This window comes from Schistocerca americana, chromosome 1, assembly GCF_021461395.2.
Source record: "Schistocerca americana isolate TAMUIC-IGC-003095 chromosome 1, iqSchAmer2.1, whole genome shotgun sequence".
NCBI classification, from domain to species: Eukaryota; Metazoa; Arthropoda; class Insecta; order Orthoptera; family Acrididae; genus Schistocerca; species Schistocerca americana.
In genome coordinates, this window is record NC_060119.1 from 1,119,703,960 (window position 1) to 1,119,721,336 (window position 17,377).

General features: G+C 39.2%; 1 protein-coding gene across 1 annotated transcript in view; it reads left to right on the forward strand.

Moving 5' to 3' along the window:
- The window catches only part of LOC124596812 (golgin subfamily A member 6-like protein 22), a 267,662-nt gene extending 251,551 nt beyond the window's left edge, over positions 1–16,111 (forward strand). Inside the window, exons 13-14 of the mRNA XM_047135897.1 lie at positions 15,728–15,958; positions 16,073–16,111. Of these exons, the coding sequence (XP_046991853.1) occupies positions 15,728–15,958; positions 16,073–16,111 (270 nt within the window). The remainder of the gene's footprint in view (positions 1–15,727; positions 15,959–16,072) is intronic.
- The last annotated feature ends 1,266 nt before the right edge of the window (positions 16,112–17,377 follow it).

The following is a 17,377-nucleotide window of genomic DNA, read 5'->3' on the forward strand; positions in this document are numbered from 1 at the left end:
TACAGAATTAGTGATGAGAAGATAGTTTGTTAGAATGAGGAAGGAGAAGAAACGGGGACATCACACAGATTATGGAATAATATGACGATTCCAAATTTATACAAAAAGTTTGTACTACTACTGTTCGATCTCATGCTTCAAAAACTGGAGCGTATGAATGAAATGTGAAGCTATTTCCTAAAGTAAAGCTTTTTGCTTGTAGTAGGCCAAATAGGCATTTCATATTGCTACTTCGTGAATTAGATTCTGTCATATTATAAAAATGACAATTATTTCCAAAACAGTCTCGCTTATTTGGTGTGTGTTACAGTTGCTGCAATGTTAGAAAGACCTGTTTTCTTTTGTCTAGCAGACAGTGACAAAATAGACATAATCAGATCGAGAAACCACACCAGACATGGGTACTATTTGCATTAACAGCTTTTTCAGTACTAGACAACGACATTTAGAATTTTCATGTTGCAAAACATTTGAGGAACTTTGATGAGGTAATAGATTCTTTCGCAGAAAGGAAAGCACATCATGTAAAGCTGTACCAAGATTAGAGAGAGAAAGAAAAATGCTAAGACTTAAGGCTTGAAGAAATGTGTACTGTCTTGCTTGTCTCTTGTCGTACCTGGTTTTATGTATCCTGTATTTCACAGAGCGAGGTGGCGCAGTGGTACGCACACTAGACTCGCATTTGGGAGGACGACAGTTCAATCCCACGTCCGGCCATCCTGATTTAGGTTTTCCGTTATTTCCCTAAATCTCTTCAGGCAAATTCCGGGATGTTTCCTTTGAAAAGGGCACGGTCGACTTCCTTACCCATCCTTCCCTAATCCGATGAGACCGTTGACCTTGCACTTTGGACTCCTCCCCCAAAACAACCCAACCCTGTATTTCATTTTATGCCACACAGAACAGTAAGTTATTAGCTAATAGGCAATAAAGAGTCCAAATTTTCTGAAGAGTTCTTGTTCTTCCGGTTACAAATAATCCCATCCAGTATTAACTGCGAGGGTTTCTTTTATAAAAAAAAAGAGGGGCATTATGTCAAACCGGCCGACTGGGAGCAGGAGAAGCACCACAGGACATTTTAATTTCCGCTGTCCTGATATAGTTTGATGACATCCATTACAAAATATACACATTTGAGTTCCACAATGCGAAGAACAGTGACATGTGGTAGAAGAATGCTGTGTGAAGAGGAGTGGCACTGCACTTTGGCGCATTTAAGACCAAATAACACTTCTTACGTTTCCTTGAAGTTTTATGCATCAGACTCTTCAGAAAGATGTGCGCTACAAAATGAACATATTTTTGAAAAGTTGTTTTTTTAAATTTTTTATGTCCTATCTCAAATGCTCGAGAGGGAAAAGGGGGAGGGGGGGTGCCATCATCTAGTATTGCCCCGGTTCGAAATATCGTAGATCCGGGTCTGATGCGCAGAGCAGTCCGAGCTACAGTGGGGGGTTTACATTTAGTGATTTTACTGTTGCCTATTCGTTTATTGCTCTCACATGAAATGAACAAAAAAGAGATTTCTGTGGCTTGGAGCTATCAAGTGAATTAAAATACATCCACATGATTATGGAAGGCTACAATATGTTGTTAGTTCCAGATCTTATTTTATTTCCACCTTTCTGACAATCAAGCATTAATCACCTTTTAGAACAATGAAGTTATTTTTGTCACTTTGCTAAAGAAATTCGCTTTTTATTTATCTTTTCTGCTGAGGCAGCCAGTTTGTTTCAAATGAAGTATTTAATTCCACACTATTGGCTAGTTTCAACTATTCACTGCATTTCAAGTGCACGTTTTCATCTTCTAGCACATATGGCATTATGCCATAATAAAGAAGCAAACATGAGATAATACAGTACTGGTACTCCAAGAAAATTTACGTCCCGAAAATCACACTGAAAAGCTTAGTATTAGATCGAGGCCTACTTCGCTGCGAATCTAGACATATGAATGTACAGTTTAACGCGAATTATTCATTTCAGTATGGTTCAAGAAACTCCGGCTCTTTTGGAGTATTCTCTGATGTCTTGTTTCTTTTATGACATAATGTAAGATCTTTTAATGTTTTACACATACAAACATATGGGCTTTCTACGTCATCGTAGCTGCGCAAGTGCGGGGACGCCTCTTATGTGGCACTCTCTGGCAAATGCTAGAACAAATCTATTTGCATCAGATCTTGGGAAAATATTGCGAATTGTGGTTTGAAAAGCGTTATTTTCAAAGTAAATTTCCTTTTGCGCAAGATGAACTATTTGTGAGAATGTACGATGGATTTCTTAAATCACAGAGCATTTGATTCTCATTTAAAAATCAACTCTTTGATGACAAGCCATCTAGAAGAATTTTGAGCCCAGAAGATCAGAGATTTATTTTGGTAATAAACATTTTACTGACACATTTGTGTGATGTGTCTTAAAAGTGTAAAACATGCAAAAAAGATCTACATTATATGTGAAAGCTTAGTTTCACTTGTAACTTATTAATTTTTGAGACAAATGTAATATATGAAAAGTTTGCTTTTCCTGTATCAACACTGCATATATTATTTTTAACCATTAACTTTTTCTGTTTGTATGTTTACGCTATGTAAGTAATGTTGCTATTGGCTGGCGAGATATCGTGATATGAGCTAAGACTGGCATACAAAAGCGTATAGAAATCTCGATTTCAATGCTTCAGAAAATAACGTGCAGTTTTTGGTGCAATTCGAATGTATACCTTTGCAATACAAAAATATGCAGCATATATTTTGCTGCACATGAGAGAACTTTCCAAAACGTGGTTTTTCCCCCCGAGTTTCATTTTCTAAAGTGCCGGGAAATTCTAAGCCGCTGTATAAAAACATAACCATTCAAATTACTGATAAATTTTACAGTTCCGAGGGAACATATAGTTTCACTTAACACGGAAAAAGTGTATTTTCACCCGGGAGAAAGTGTTTCCCACATGGTATGTTTGTACAGTTCTCCTGCATGAATGGTTTCTTAAATGTGAAATTTAAAACTTTGGCTGTCTTCAACAACCACACCAGGCTGGTCAACAAGGGACTGCTTAGCAGTTTTACGTACAACCAGGATTTTCTCGGATTCTCAGCCAGATCATTTGCTGAGATGTGACAGTGGTAGTGTTGTATGCTTCGTGCATGGATCTTTCCACAAATGTACGAATCTCTACTAACCTTTGCTTGTCTTTGTTTGTGCATCCTCATTTGGACCTAGAGTGCAACAGCCTCTGCTTTCTCAGCATCTTATGAATTTCATTATTAAACCATAGTGGGTCTTCCCATCCTTCATCCACTTACTAGGCAAGTAACTGACCAGACCATAATTTACAGTCTGTTTAAACTTTGCCCATAATATCTTACAGGTATTAAGTGACGCCAGTTCACTGTCTGAGTAAGATGTTAATAACTGCTTATCTGCTCTGTGTAGCAGAAACACTCTCCTAACCTTCTTGACTGATTTATTAGCTTTCGTTAAAGACATCATACTCACTAATCCCCATTTCTATACTGACATTGTCGATAAGGTCTAGCCTATTTGTAGCTAAAGGTCTAAGATATTTCCACTGCCTGTGGGCAGCCGAGCTAGCTGTTCAAGACAATTTTCAGAAAACATGTTTAAAAGTATTTTGCATGACTTTCTGTCTGTACCCGCCCACAATGAATCCATATACATCCCAGTCTATACTCAGTAGCCTTTTCTTGTAGTACTGTTTTGACGACTGAGTAAGATCAATTATCAGCTGTCAGATTTCTTCCAGACCTACAAGACACTAAACAACATTGTTTGCCTTATTACTGACTTTGTATGGTCCTTGTCGTTGTGCATCTGCAGAGACTTCCAAATATTTTACATAATATGTTTTATTATAAGCCAGGATGATGACCTTGATCATGCACTTGGCTAGTTTATTTGGGATATAGAGCCTGAACCTGTGCCTTCCTATTTGTGGAACAAGCATATTGTGCGAAGTAATGTTTTCTGATGGAGCATAATATGCATTGCACCTGGAGACAAATACATCAAGAATGAATCTTATGGCAGAAAGATTATCTTGTGGTTTTCTTTCTTCTCTCATATGCATATTGTCAAACCTGATACAATGAGTCAAAAATCTGTATCTTTTCAATGACATACTTGTTTGAAAGATTTATATTCTGGTCCCATATGTGTTCCAAAAGTCTTTAGCATTCATTTTACCACCATGCAATGTTCCAAATAAGTAAAGTAGATCAAAATATGCCTTCAGTTCATCAAAAATTGTAGGCCTAGCCATATTTGTGCCACTTGTATATTTGTTTCAACTGAATCAGTATAGGTATTGGTTGATTCAAGAAGTAAATCAAGCAATGGATTGCTAAAAATTAACTGCCATGATTCTAATGCTGAATGTATATCCACCATAGCTTGAATATTTCCAGGCAAATGCACGGTAACTATGTTGTGACGTCTTGTTTAAATGCTTTGTGGTAAACAAGCTTTTCTTCATTTAGTTACTCTGTTCCTTCCTTTGTAAAAGTACACAGTTGTTGTACCTGAGTTAGTTACAAGAGTTGTACTTGAATGAACAACAGTTGGTGCTGGCAGAAGGCTGAACATCTTCCCCTTCACCACCACTTATTTTACTATTACTATCATGATCACTGTTTATTTCAAAGTCTGTGTCTGCATCAGAAACATCTATTTCACTCTCATCATTGTATAAAATTCTATAAATTCCACTGTATGAAAGATTTTCCCTTGCCATTTTATATTGTAAACTGGTGTCAGTGATAATTTGCTTTTAGGACATCACAAATAGTTCACAAAGTGACTCAATGATAGGCTTACACCAAAATAAAAATGAGGTTGCACTGGCAGAAATTAGTAACATAAATGGTCAGGCTGGGTCTGACAGACCTGAACACCTTTTGGAAGACTGCCAAACAGTGACTAAACAAAGCAATACCTCATTCAAGATGTGGACACTTTCTCTTGGATGTTTCAGGAAGCTAGCAGAGCACTCGAGTCAAATCAGCAACCATAAGAATTTAAATTCAGTGAAACAGAAACAAGTGGGCCTCACAGACCCAGCCAGATCATTCTAGGGTAAAATCAGGAAATAAAACTTTTTAAAATATTCAGTACCTAAATTACTCAGTGAAAATAAACTCTTGTAAGTATTCATCATGAAACTGAAACATTTTCTGTTATTTTCTTTGGTTTTAAGTTTGGAGATCATCAGATAGAAAATCATGTGAAAACAATATGATGAAATACTGCTGATTATGTTTTGCTTTGCAAACGTCTTGATGTAATAACAGTATGATAGGACATCATGTCACAGGCATTTCATTTATGTTGTGAAATTGTCTTATATTAATCCTCTTGTTCCTTTTTTACAGTTAAATTGACAGAAATTGTGTGCAGTGACAATTGGTTCCTTAAGATGTGGGATATAGCAAACTTGATATGTTTTGCTACAGAGGTTCTGGAATTAACATCTAAATCTATATATTGCAGTCACTATGCTGTCAGTAAATGATAATACCTTTATTATACAAGACACTTCTCTTTGTCAGTTCAGTATGAAACTGTGAGCAAAATGAAAGTTCATGTGGAAGTTTCTCCTTGAGATTTTTTTTTTTTTTGGACATATCTTCCAGAAATTTTCTACTATCTTGACAGAGTACATCCTTTCAGAGCATGTTACAATGAAATTAATGTATTCTGCAATTTTTTCTTTGACACAGTCTCTAATATTTCACAGTGCAGCAGGTTTCAACTACATAGTGTTCATTTTCAAATGCTTTGTGGTTGAAATTGGTTGCATTGTGAAACATCCATGTGATTTTGTCAATAACAGAATAAAGAATGTGCTCACACTACTTCTGTTAGTATGCTAATCTGCACATGTAGCTTTTCACTACACTCTTCTGTGTACTGAAAGCTTAGCTTTCAATTGCAATAACTCATAATTGCATGGTCACTGGTATATATATTTAACTTTCTAATGAACTATAGAAAAATGGCTTTTTCTTCTGGTTGTTATGATGTGTAAAACGCTATGATTAATACAGGTAACCTGCCAGTAAACTTATTTTACATATTTTAAATTTTTTCTCCCATTTTTCTGAATCTTTATATTTGATGACAAACTACAGTTTCAAAAACGGAAATTTATTCCTGAAATTCAGTTAATTGTAATAGGAAACCCAGGTTGGAATATTAACAATCCTTTTTTTAATATTGTCAGCTGTAATAGGTGTAGATGTGCTACCTGAAGTGACATATGAAAATTTGTGCTGGACTGTGACTCAAACGCTATTTCCTACATACCGCAAGCAGTTGCCTTACCACTTAGGCTATCCAGGTGTACTCCCTGGACTGACCCAAACTTTCATGTCATGGACCTATCTATTTCCTTTTATAGATTATTAATCCATTAATTCAACAGTCACACATTTCATGATTCCCATGCAGGTTTTTAGAATCAAAACAAATAGCTATAATAGACTGTCATTGTCATTTTCATCACAGGTGTAGCTTCACCTTATATATATTTAGTTTTGTTGGTGAATTATTGTTGCAAATATCGAAATATATTCCTGATATTCAACTGTAGTGTAGTTGGTAAAGATGTATTACCTAAAACAACATTAATAATCTATGATAAGAAATAGATAGGAGGATGACATGTGGAAGTGTGCTTCAATCTGGGAGCATGCTTGGGTGGGGTAAGTGGTAAGGATACCTCTCACAATAAGTCGGAAATACAGGTTTGAGTCCCAGTCCGACATAAATTTTGTATGTCACTTTAGGCAGTACACCTATACCAATTACAATTTACCTTTTTCTGAGTGATAGTTTATGTTTTAGTGTCATATATGAACAGTAAACCTGGAATAATACCATTGTTACTGCTTGCATGCAAAACATTTAAATCTTCACTAACCCTTTTGTGTGCAGATGTTCCTTGCACGCTATAACTTTGTCAGGATTTGTTTACAATGCAATGTATGTGGATCAATTTTTCACATAAAACCATTGACAGTTTAAATTCTCATGCTTCCTTATTCTGTTAAATAATTATTTTTTATTTTTTGACTAGTGTAGTAAGCCTGTTTTGCCATTGATGATCTGTCATTTACTTTAGTGTCTTTTAAAAGCAAGTTACACAGACAGAACAGTTTTCCTGAAAATTCCAGTGTGCCAGAATTTAAAAGTTTTCTCTGATCTGATATTTCATTAGGTTATTCATAATGTAACAGAACCTGATGTGTAGTTATACAGTTGTCCATATCATCATTTGAATATTTATTGTGAATGCTTTTCATCTTGTTTCAAGTAGACATTCCAATCCCACTACATTTGGCATTGGATCCCTCCTTGAATATTTTGCGAACTATGGCTTCCCCACTGCAACTGCCATTCCTGTATGCTTCTGATCATAATTAAGTTTAGTGTATTAATCAAACGTCTCTTTCCATGTTCGTCGTGTGAGGTAACAAGTTTAATACTTTGAACTGAAACATGGCTATACTTAACCACATGATACACAAAATTAATTTTTGAGCTTCCTGGATCTTTGAATTCTTTCCCGTTTCTCCTTTAGTGCTACTGGTCCCCTCTGTATGCAGGTATCTTTGTTCCCGGGTATACTAAGGCTGCAGTTGATGTCATATAATCCAACAATTTTTCAGGTGTTTCCATAGCTGTACTGGTGACTTTTCTTTAAAATATGTGCCAATAAATGCAGGTTTAGAGAAACTGATTTTAAGTGTATGCTAGAAGGTCTCTCTCAACTTTTCTTTTCTTTAATTACTGAATTTTATCTTGTATAACAGCTTCTTAATGATGTCAGCTGTACAGTTTTCCTACACCACTGACTGTTTTACTCCAGGTGATGACAGTTCATCTAGATTGATGGTATATGTGTTGCAAAGTAATCATGATGCCTTCAGCATGCTGCATAAGGAAATTGAAAGTGACTGTCTAAATAAAACAGAGCTTAACTGGTAGGTGTGGAAGTTTTGTTTCTGCGAGCATTTCATCAAAAGTTATGGAAGAACTATGGCATTTTGTGAACTGAGAAGTTAATCACAAGTCATGATCATAACACAAAACACTTTTCCAACATGTGGAAGGATGTGATCCTAATATTTCTCCTGGAAAATGGAAAGGACATTTTGTGCCCCATTGTATATTGTAGTGTTGTCTTCAATATACACTCCTGGAAATTGAAATAAGAACACCGTGAATTCATTGTCCCAGGAAGGGGAAACTTTATTGACACATTCCTGGGGTCAGATACATCACATGATCACACTGACAGAACCACAGGCACATAGACACAGGCAACAGAGCATGCACAATGTCGACACTATTACAGTGTATATCCACCTTTCGCAGCAATGCAGGCTGCTATTCTCCCATGGAGACGATCGTAGAGATGCTGGATGTAGTCTTGTGGAACGGCTTGCCATGCCATTTCCACCTGGCGCCTCAGTTGGACCAGCGTTCGTGCTGGACGTGCAGACCGCATGAGACGACGCTTCATCCAGTCCCAAACATGCTCAATGGGGGACAGATCCGGAGATCTTGCTGGCCAGGGTAGTTGACTTACACCTTCTAGAGCACGTTGGGTGGCACGGGATACATGCGGACGTGCATTGTCCTGTTGGAACAGCAAGTTCCCTTGCCGGTCTAGGAATGGTAGAACGATGGGTTCGATGACTGTTTCGATGTACCGTGCACTATTCAGTGTCCCCTCGACGATCACCAGTGGTGTACGGCCAGTGTAGGAGATCGCTCCCCACACCATGATGCCGGGTGTTGGCCCTGTGTGCCTCGGTCGTATGCAGTCCTGATTGTGGCGCTCACCTGCACGGCGCCAAACACGCATACGACCATCATTGGCACCAAGGCAGAAGCGACTCTCATCGCTGAAGACGACACGTCTCCATTCGTCCCTCCATTCACGCCTGTCGCGACACCACTGGAGGCGGGCTGCACGATGTTGGGGCGTGAGCGGAAGACGGCCTAACGGTGTGCGGGACCGTAGCCCAGCTTCATGGAGACGGTTGCGAATGGTCCTCGCCGATACCCCAGGAACAACAGTGTCCCTAATTTGCTGGGAAGTGGCGGTGCGGTCCCCTACGGCACTGCGTAGGATCCTACGGTCTTGGCGTGCATCCGTGCGTCGCTGCGGTCCGGTCCCAGGTCGACGGGCACGTGCACCTTCCGCCGACCACTGGCGACAACATCGATGTAGTGTGGAGACCTCACGCTCCACGTGTTGAGCAATTCGGCGGTACGTCCACCCGGCCTCCCGCATGCCCACTATACGCCCTCGCTCAAAGTCCGTCAACTGCACATACGGTTCACGTCCACGCTGTCGCGGCATGCTACCAGTGTTAAAGACTGCGATGGAGCTCCGTATGCCACGGCAAACTGGCTGACACTGACGGCGGCGGTGCACAAATGCTGCGCAGCTAGCGCCATTCGACGGCCAACACCGCGGTTCCTGGTGTGTCCGCTGTGCCGTGCGTGTGATCATTGCTTGTACAGCCCTCTCGCAGTGTCCGGAGCAAGTATGGTGGGTCTGACACATCGGTGTCAATATGTTCTTTTTTCCATTTCCAGGAGTGTATGTGTAGACAAGAGGATTTGGAGCAAATGAAAACTGTCATTTCCTCTGAAACCTTGAATCCAGGTAGTTCCTTTGTTGCCGCCATAGAGGTTTCAGGAGAACATGATCTTGCTGGAAGCAGATATAAACCAGACTTTCCTATGCTTGCATCATCTTGTAGGTAAATTTTTCAGCTGTGAGAAGGTGTACATTACCAATTGGGGGCATGATAGCTTTAGAAAGTTCCATTCTTCCTTTGCTGCTTTAGGTATTGAGTCTAAGTACTATTTGACAGATTGGAACAGGAAAATGGTATCCCTTGGAGAAGTGTTGTGATAATCACGATTTTTGCTGATATTATTAATTGCATAGCGACGACCAGAATCTAGAGGCATTTCTCTTCAAAGATGATTCTGTTTCAGTTTGATCCACTTTCAACCCTGCAATGACAACACAACAGCTGCAAGCAACTATCAGTAGTTGAAATAGTGGACAGTCTGCACAGGTTTTCACCAGAGAAAACTGTATGAGTACATAGTGTATCATAAGTGACTGTACTCCCCTTGACATTGTACAGTTGGGGAAGTAAATAGTTGTTTTATTGGTATCCCTGCTGTGGCAGGGCTGCAACTCATAAAGCAATCATGCTTTTGTTTCAGACAGGCCACATAGTTGATGTAAGAAAATGTGAGAGAAAATATCTTCCACTGTCACTCAGTCAATTTCAAAATTGCAGTGTATCACATTTTACACAGAAGGAGTGCAGTGTTTTTGGCCTAAGGAAAATCCTCATTACGTACAAGAATAGGAAAGGAATCTGCCTCGTGTTATGATATTGGCCAGGCTAACTTCATGATACCAGTTTATTTCACTTTCTTTCTTCTCTCTCTCTCTCTCTCTCTCTCTCTCTCTCTCTCTCTCTCTCTCTCTCTCTCTCTCTCTCTCTCTCTCTCTCTTTTAAAAAAAAAGGGGGGGGATCAGAAATGGAAATTCATGTTTGGATATGTTGCAAAACTGGTTAATACCTCAGCTTGAAGAGAAGAGAATCATAAATCATGTGCTTACAGCAGAATGGTGTTCCAGCACATTTTGCTATTTAATTGCAGAAATTCCTTGATGAACAATTCTGAGGCTGCTCGATAGGGCATGGTTCAGCAATGTCTGCAGCACCATTGAAATAGCCACCTTGACTCCCAGGCCCTACTATGTCACACAAGTTATCTCATTATGAGGAATAAACAACTCATTGTGGGGAAAATAACGTCCCATGTGGATCAACAGTAGTACAAAACCAATTGTGCAATAGTGTTGAAGAAGCCTTCCAAAGCATAATTCTGGAGTTGCTCTGCAATATGTGAAGAATGTCATGGAGGTGCATAGATCTCTTTGTAAAGCTCTATGGTACTCTTACAAATCCACTGCATACATCATTTTTATTTGTAAATATGACAATATACATGAACCATGGACCTTGCCATTGGTGGGGAGGCTTGTGTGCCTCAATGAAACAGATAGTCGTACTGTGGGTGCAACCACAGCAGATGGTATCTGTTGAGAGGCCAGACAAAAATGTGGTTCCTGAAGGGGGGCAGCAGCATTTTCAGTAGTTGCAGGGGCAACAGCCTGGATGATTGACTGACCTGGCCTTGTAACATTAACCAAAACGGCCATGCTGTGCTGGTACTGAGAACTGCTGAAAGCAGGGGGAAACTACAGCCATAATTTTTCCCAGGGGCATGCAGTGTTACTGTATGGTTAAATGATGATGGCATCCTTTTGGGTAAAATATTCTGGAGGTAAAATAGTCCATCATTCAGATCTCCAGGCGAGGACTACTCAGGAGGATGTCATTATCAGGAGAAAGAAAACTGGTGTTCTACAGATTGGAGTGTGGAATGTCAGATCCCTTAATCGGGCAGGTAGGTTAGAAAATTTAAAAAGGTAAATGGATAGGTTAAAGTTAGGTATAGTGGGAATTAGTGAAGTTCAGTGGCAGGAGGAACAAGACTTCTGGTCAGCTGAATACAGGTTTATAAATACAAAATCAAATAGGGGTAATGCAGGAGTAGGTTCAATAATGAACAAAAAAATAGGAGCATGGGTCAGCTACTACGAACAGCATAGCGAATGCATTATTGTAACCAAGGTACACACAAAGCCCACGCGTACCACAGTAGTAGAAGTTTATATGCCAACTAGCTCCGCAGATGATGAAGAGATTGAAGAAATGTATGATGAGATGAAAGAAATCATTCAGATGGTGAAGGGAGATGAAAATTTAATAGTCATGGGGGACTAGAATTCGATAGTAGGAAAAGGAAGAGAAGGGAAAGTAGTAGGTGAATATGGCATGGGGGTAAGTAATGAAAGAGGAATCTGTCTGGTAGAATTTTGCACAGAGCATAACTCAATCATAGTAACACTTGGTTTAAGAATCATGAAAGAAGGTTGTATACGTGGAAAAGGCCTGGAGACACTGAAAGTTTTCACATAGATTATGTAATGGTAAGACAGAGATTTAGGAACCAGGTTGTAAATTGTAAGACATTTCCAGGTGCAGATGTGGACTCTGACCACAATATATTGGTCATGAACTGTAGATTAAAACTGAAGAAACTGCAAAAAGGTGGGAATTTAAGGAGATGGGACCTGGATAAACTGACAGAACCAGAGGTTTTAGAGAGTGTCAGGAAGAGCATTAGGGAACCATTGACAAGAATGGGGGAAAGAAATACAATAGAAGAAGAATGGGTAGCTTTGAGGGATGAAGTAGTGAAAGCAGCACAGGATCAAGCAGGTAAAAATACGAGGGCTAATAGAAATCCTTGGGTAACAGAGGAGATACTGAATTTAATTGATGAAAGGAGAAAATAGAAAAATGCAGTAAATGAAGCAGGCAAAAATGAATACAAACATCTCAAAAATGAAATCGACAGGTAGTGCAAAATGGCTAAGCAGGAATGGCTAGAGGACAAATGTAAGGATGTAGAGGTGTATATCACTAGGGGTAAGATAGATAATGCCTACAGGGAAATTAAAGAAAACTTTGGAGAAAAGAGAACCACTTGTGTGAATATCAAGTGCTCATATGAAAAAACCCATGGAGAAGAAATAAAAGCTCTGAGGTTCGCCGATGACATTGTAATTCTGTCAGAGACAGCAAAGGACCTGGAAGAACAGTTGAACGGAATGGACAGTGTCTTGAAAGGAGGATATAAGATGAACATCAACGAAGCAAAACGAGGATAATGGAATGTAGTCGAATTGAGTCGGGTGATGCTGAGGGAATTAGATTAGGTAATGAGACACTTAAGTAGTAAATGAGTTTTGCTATTTGGGGAGCAAAATGACTGATGATGGTCGAAGTAGAGAGGATATAAAATGTATACTGGCTATGGCAAGGAAAGCGTTTCTGAAGAAGAGAAATTTGTTAACATCGAGTATAGATTTAAGTGTCAGGAAGTCGTTTCTGAAAGTATTTGTATGGAGTGTAGCCTTGTATGGAAATGAAACATGGACGATAAATAGTCTGGACAAGATGAGAATAGAAGCTTTCAAAATGTGGTGCTACGGAAGAATGCTGAAGATTAGATGGGTAGATCACATAACTAATGAGGAGGTATTGAATAGAATTGGGGAGAAGAGGAGTTTGTGGTACAACTTGACTAGAAGAAAGGACTGGTTGGTAGGACATGTTCTGAGGCCTCAAGGGATCACTAATTTATCACTGGAGGGCAGCGTGGAGGGTAAAAATCGTAGAGGGAGACCAAGAGATGAATACCTACACTAAAGAGATTCAGAAGGATGTAGGTTGCAGTAAGTACTGGGAGATGAAGAAGCTTGCAAAGGATAGAGTAGCATGGAGAGCTGCATCAAACCAGTCTCTGGACTGAAGACAACAACAACGACAACAATATATTGTTTTGACATAGGACGATGAGGACTTCATGAAAACACTACATACTTCCACAAGGTAGTAGGCATTTATGGACCAATAAAACTAGTCCTGAGAGAGACAATTTTTAAGTTCAAGAGATCAGTGAATTTTGTAGCTGTTTTATTGAACAACAGCCTTCATGGTTATCTCACCTAAATGATTTGGAAGCTAGGTCTCTAAAGACACTGAACATGAGTATCTTAGTCATGTGTATATGGTGGACTATAGAGAATGTATTCTTTTTGTACTTCAAATAAATGCCACAAAGCCATTTGGGATTTGCATAAAGTATATCTTAAGCCACCTGGTGTGAAACAGATTCTAGTAGCTGCCTAAGGATGTTGCTGATTACCTTCCAGGATGCTCAAGAAGCCTAGAGTTTTTCTCAGTATTTTGGAATACAAGAAGGAGGCTAGTCTGAATTTCATTAATTAACTTTTCATTCATTCACTACATTAATTTGGCAGTTTTCATTAATAGGACAAAGCCAAGGGACAGCCTTGGCTGCTCAGTGTTTTACCATGATCATGTCCAAGTGCATACCAGAAAATAAATGTGTCCAGTCCATCCAGGGCACCTACCTTTGCCTACATCATTTGTGTACATTGTTTATATTCTGCTGAGTACCAGGGCATGTGGCAGTTTTGAAACAGTGAGATGGCATATGTAGCGGCCAATGAGGCCTGAACAATACTAACAGTGACAAAATGTGAAGCCTAAACAGATGCTGTAACTTTGCTTTTGGGAAGCAGGATGTTGTATCGTGGGGAGAAGAAGTAGCTGGAATGGATTTTAGACAATCTACAGTTGATGAAACTGTAAATAATATGGCATAGCTCCTTCAAGTTGCTGAGGAAGAACAAAGTACTGTTAATACACATCCAGTGGGGCACTGTCCTTTGATGCATGGATTCCTTCTCCAACAAAAGAACCAATGTTGTGTTTTGTTTTTGGCATTTAACAATCTATAAGCCACATTCTGGAAGAGTGCACTCTTCTTTCTAACCAGAGGATAGTGTAGTCATTTTGCTGACTCTGACTGCAGTTTATTACAGTTTTAGTGAACTTTTGATTTTGTGATTTCCACTAATATAAATTTCATTGTTTTTCTTTTTCTTTTTGATTTATGTTAATTCAGTCTGACAATATACTATTTATTTGTACTCTTATAAACACAATGTTGTTTCCTTAGTTCAGACAACAATCATTATTTGACATTCCATTGAGAAAACATTCATACAATAACAAGGACCATCCTGTCTGTTATTAATGCTCAGTGTACTTTTAAACATCACAGCACAAGAAAGGCTTATATGATTTTGGTAGTGATGACACAGTTGCAGTCTTTCCAAAAACATTGATTTTGATGAACAAATTTAGAAAAAGGCATTTATTCAGATTTACATTTTGAACCAGGTTCTTGACTCAATCTTAAACACATGGAATGATTTTACTTTTAATTATACTGATTGGTCTAAGCAGTGTACATCCACAAACCTCCCAGTTCACTTTACTGACTTGTTGCAGTACCGTATGCTGTAATGGGACACTGATAGATATTGTTTGAAGAAATAAGTATCTTTTTTATTATGATTTCCTGACTGTTGTACAGATTATTAAAGAAACATACCAAAGGGAGAAAATTGTCTTGGTGTTCTCTATTTACAATGACAAAGAAATGAAATCTCATTCTGTTAGGTACTAGGGTATCTGTAGAAACAACAATGGTTGAAAGGACAGGATAGAGGAGAGAGAGAGAGAGAGAGAGAGAGAGAGAGAGAGAGAGTCCAATTAGGTACTAGGGTATCCGTAGAAACAACAATGGTTGAAAGGACACGATAGAGGAGAGAGAGAGAGAGAGTCTTATTTTGTCCCCCATTCATCTCAAACTTGAATACCATCTATCACTAATGTTCATATTGAGAATGGAGTGTTATTCTATAACTTTCTTTTTCTTTCTGAATCTTAAACAAGGATTTATAGGCTACTTGAAAATTATTTCATGATAAATAACATCTTGTGTCAGAAATTTAATGTTACTTCAGATGTAATGTATCCAGACATTTCTTATGCTTGTGTTCTACATTTATTTTTGTCATAAAACTGTCAAAAGTTCACTGAGAATATATTCATCTAAGTATTAACATAACTGCGTTAAATTTATTCCAGGCAGCAGAAATGGAAAATGAGTTCTTAAGACTTCAAGAACAAAACTCTGAAATGGAAAAGCATATACGAGAACTGCATGCTGAACTGCAGCGTAAGGAAAATGAACATGTTAAATCTCTCAAAGATAGAGAAGAACTCATAAGAGTGTTGAAGAACAAAGAGAAGAAGCAAGCAGAACAGATAATGGATTTGTGGTCTCTTGTCCAAGAACATGAGTCTGCTGCATCAACGGTAGGTTTAAATATTTTTAATTTGATTTCATTGTGTGTTAAGTATGTTAGAAGTAGACAAAATCTGTTAATCATTCCATTGTTTTCAGTAAATGATGTTTAAAAACAAATACAGGAAACTTCCATCAAAATGATAGTACAAATAAAAAGTTAGTTGCATAAAAAAGATTCAGTTGAGGAAACTGTATACTTGTCAGCCAGAACATTGTAACCACCAACCTACTATCGATATAAATCACTCCAGGCAATAGCAGTGTCACCTAGTGAGGAATGATTGCTAGTCAGACACGAGCGCAGTGCAAGCAGTATCAGTAAGAATGGTGTCTGTTTGTAGAATGAGGAAGGCACACAATCTATCTGAGTTTGAGTGAGGGCAGACTGTGATGGCCCAGAGGCTCAACATGAGTATTTTGGAAACTGCATGACTTGTTGGTTATTTGAGTGCTGTGGTGAGTGTCTTCAACATGTGGAGAAACTGAGATGAATCCATGTCCATATGTCATGGGGTTGGCAGCCACTTCTCCTTACAGATGTCATACGTCATAGGCTGTTCAGATGGGTAAAACAGGACAGCTGGCCAACTGTGGTGAACTAACACCAGACTTTAATGCTGTGCAAACTACTCGCTCCTAGTGATGAGCCTTCGCAGCCGATCCCTGCATGTGCCAATGTTAACACCATGACATCAGCAATTATGACTGAAATGGGCACACGAGCATCAGCACTGGATGTTGGCACAGTGACAGAGTGGTCTAATGAATTCTGATATCTTATTCATCATGCTGATGGGAGGACGTGAATCTGTCGTCTTCCAGGGGAACAGCTTGACACCTGTGCTGTGGCATGGACACAAGCTGGCGGAGGCTCCATTATGCTCTGGGAAACATTCATGTGGGTATCCATGGGTCGAGTGGAGCTTGGGTAAGGCACTATGATGGTCAAGGAGTGTTGTGCACTGGTTACACACCACATACACCACTTCATGAAAATAATGTTTTCCTTCGGCAGAGGCATTTTTCAACAAGATAATGCTCCAAGCACCAAGGCCAGAAGTGTGATGGAATAGTTCGAGGAACATAGTGGTGAGTTCTGATTGATGTGCTAGCTCCCTCGCCCCGAACCTGTGACATCTGACCCTCATCGAATACATCTGGGATGTGATTGAATGTGTTGTCAAGAGCTCATCACCTCCCTCCCCGGAATTTATGGGAATTGGGTGACTTACATGTGCAGATGTGTTGTTAACTCCCTCCGGCAACCTAGCAAGGCCTCATTGCTTGCGTGCCATGACCCGTCACTGCTGTTACCCATGCCAAAGGTGGACATACCAGCTGTTAGGTAGGTGGTCATAATGCTCTAGCTGACCAGTGTAAAAGTATAAGGAGAAAGATTGGCTTTCCAGTATTTAACATTCAGGAGG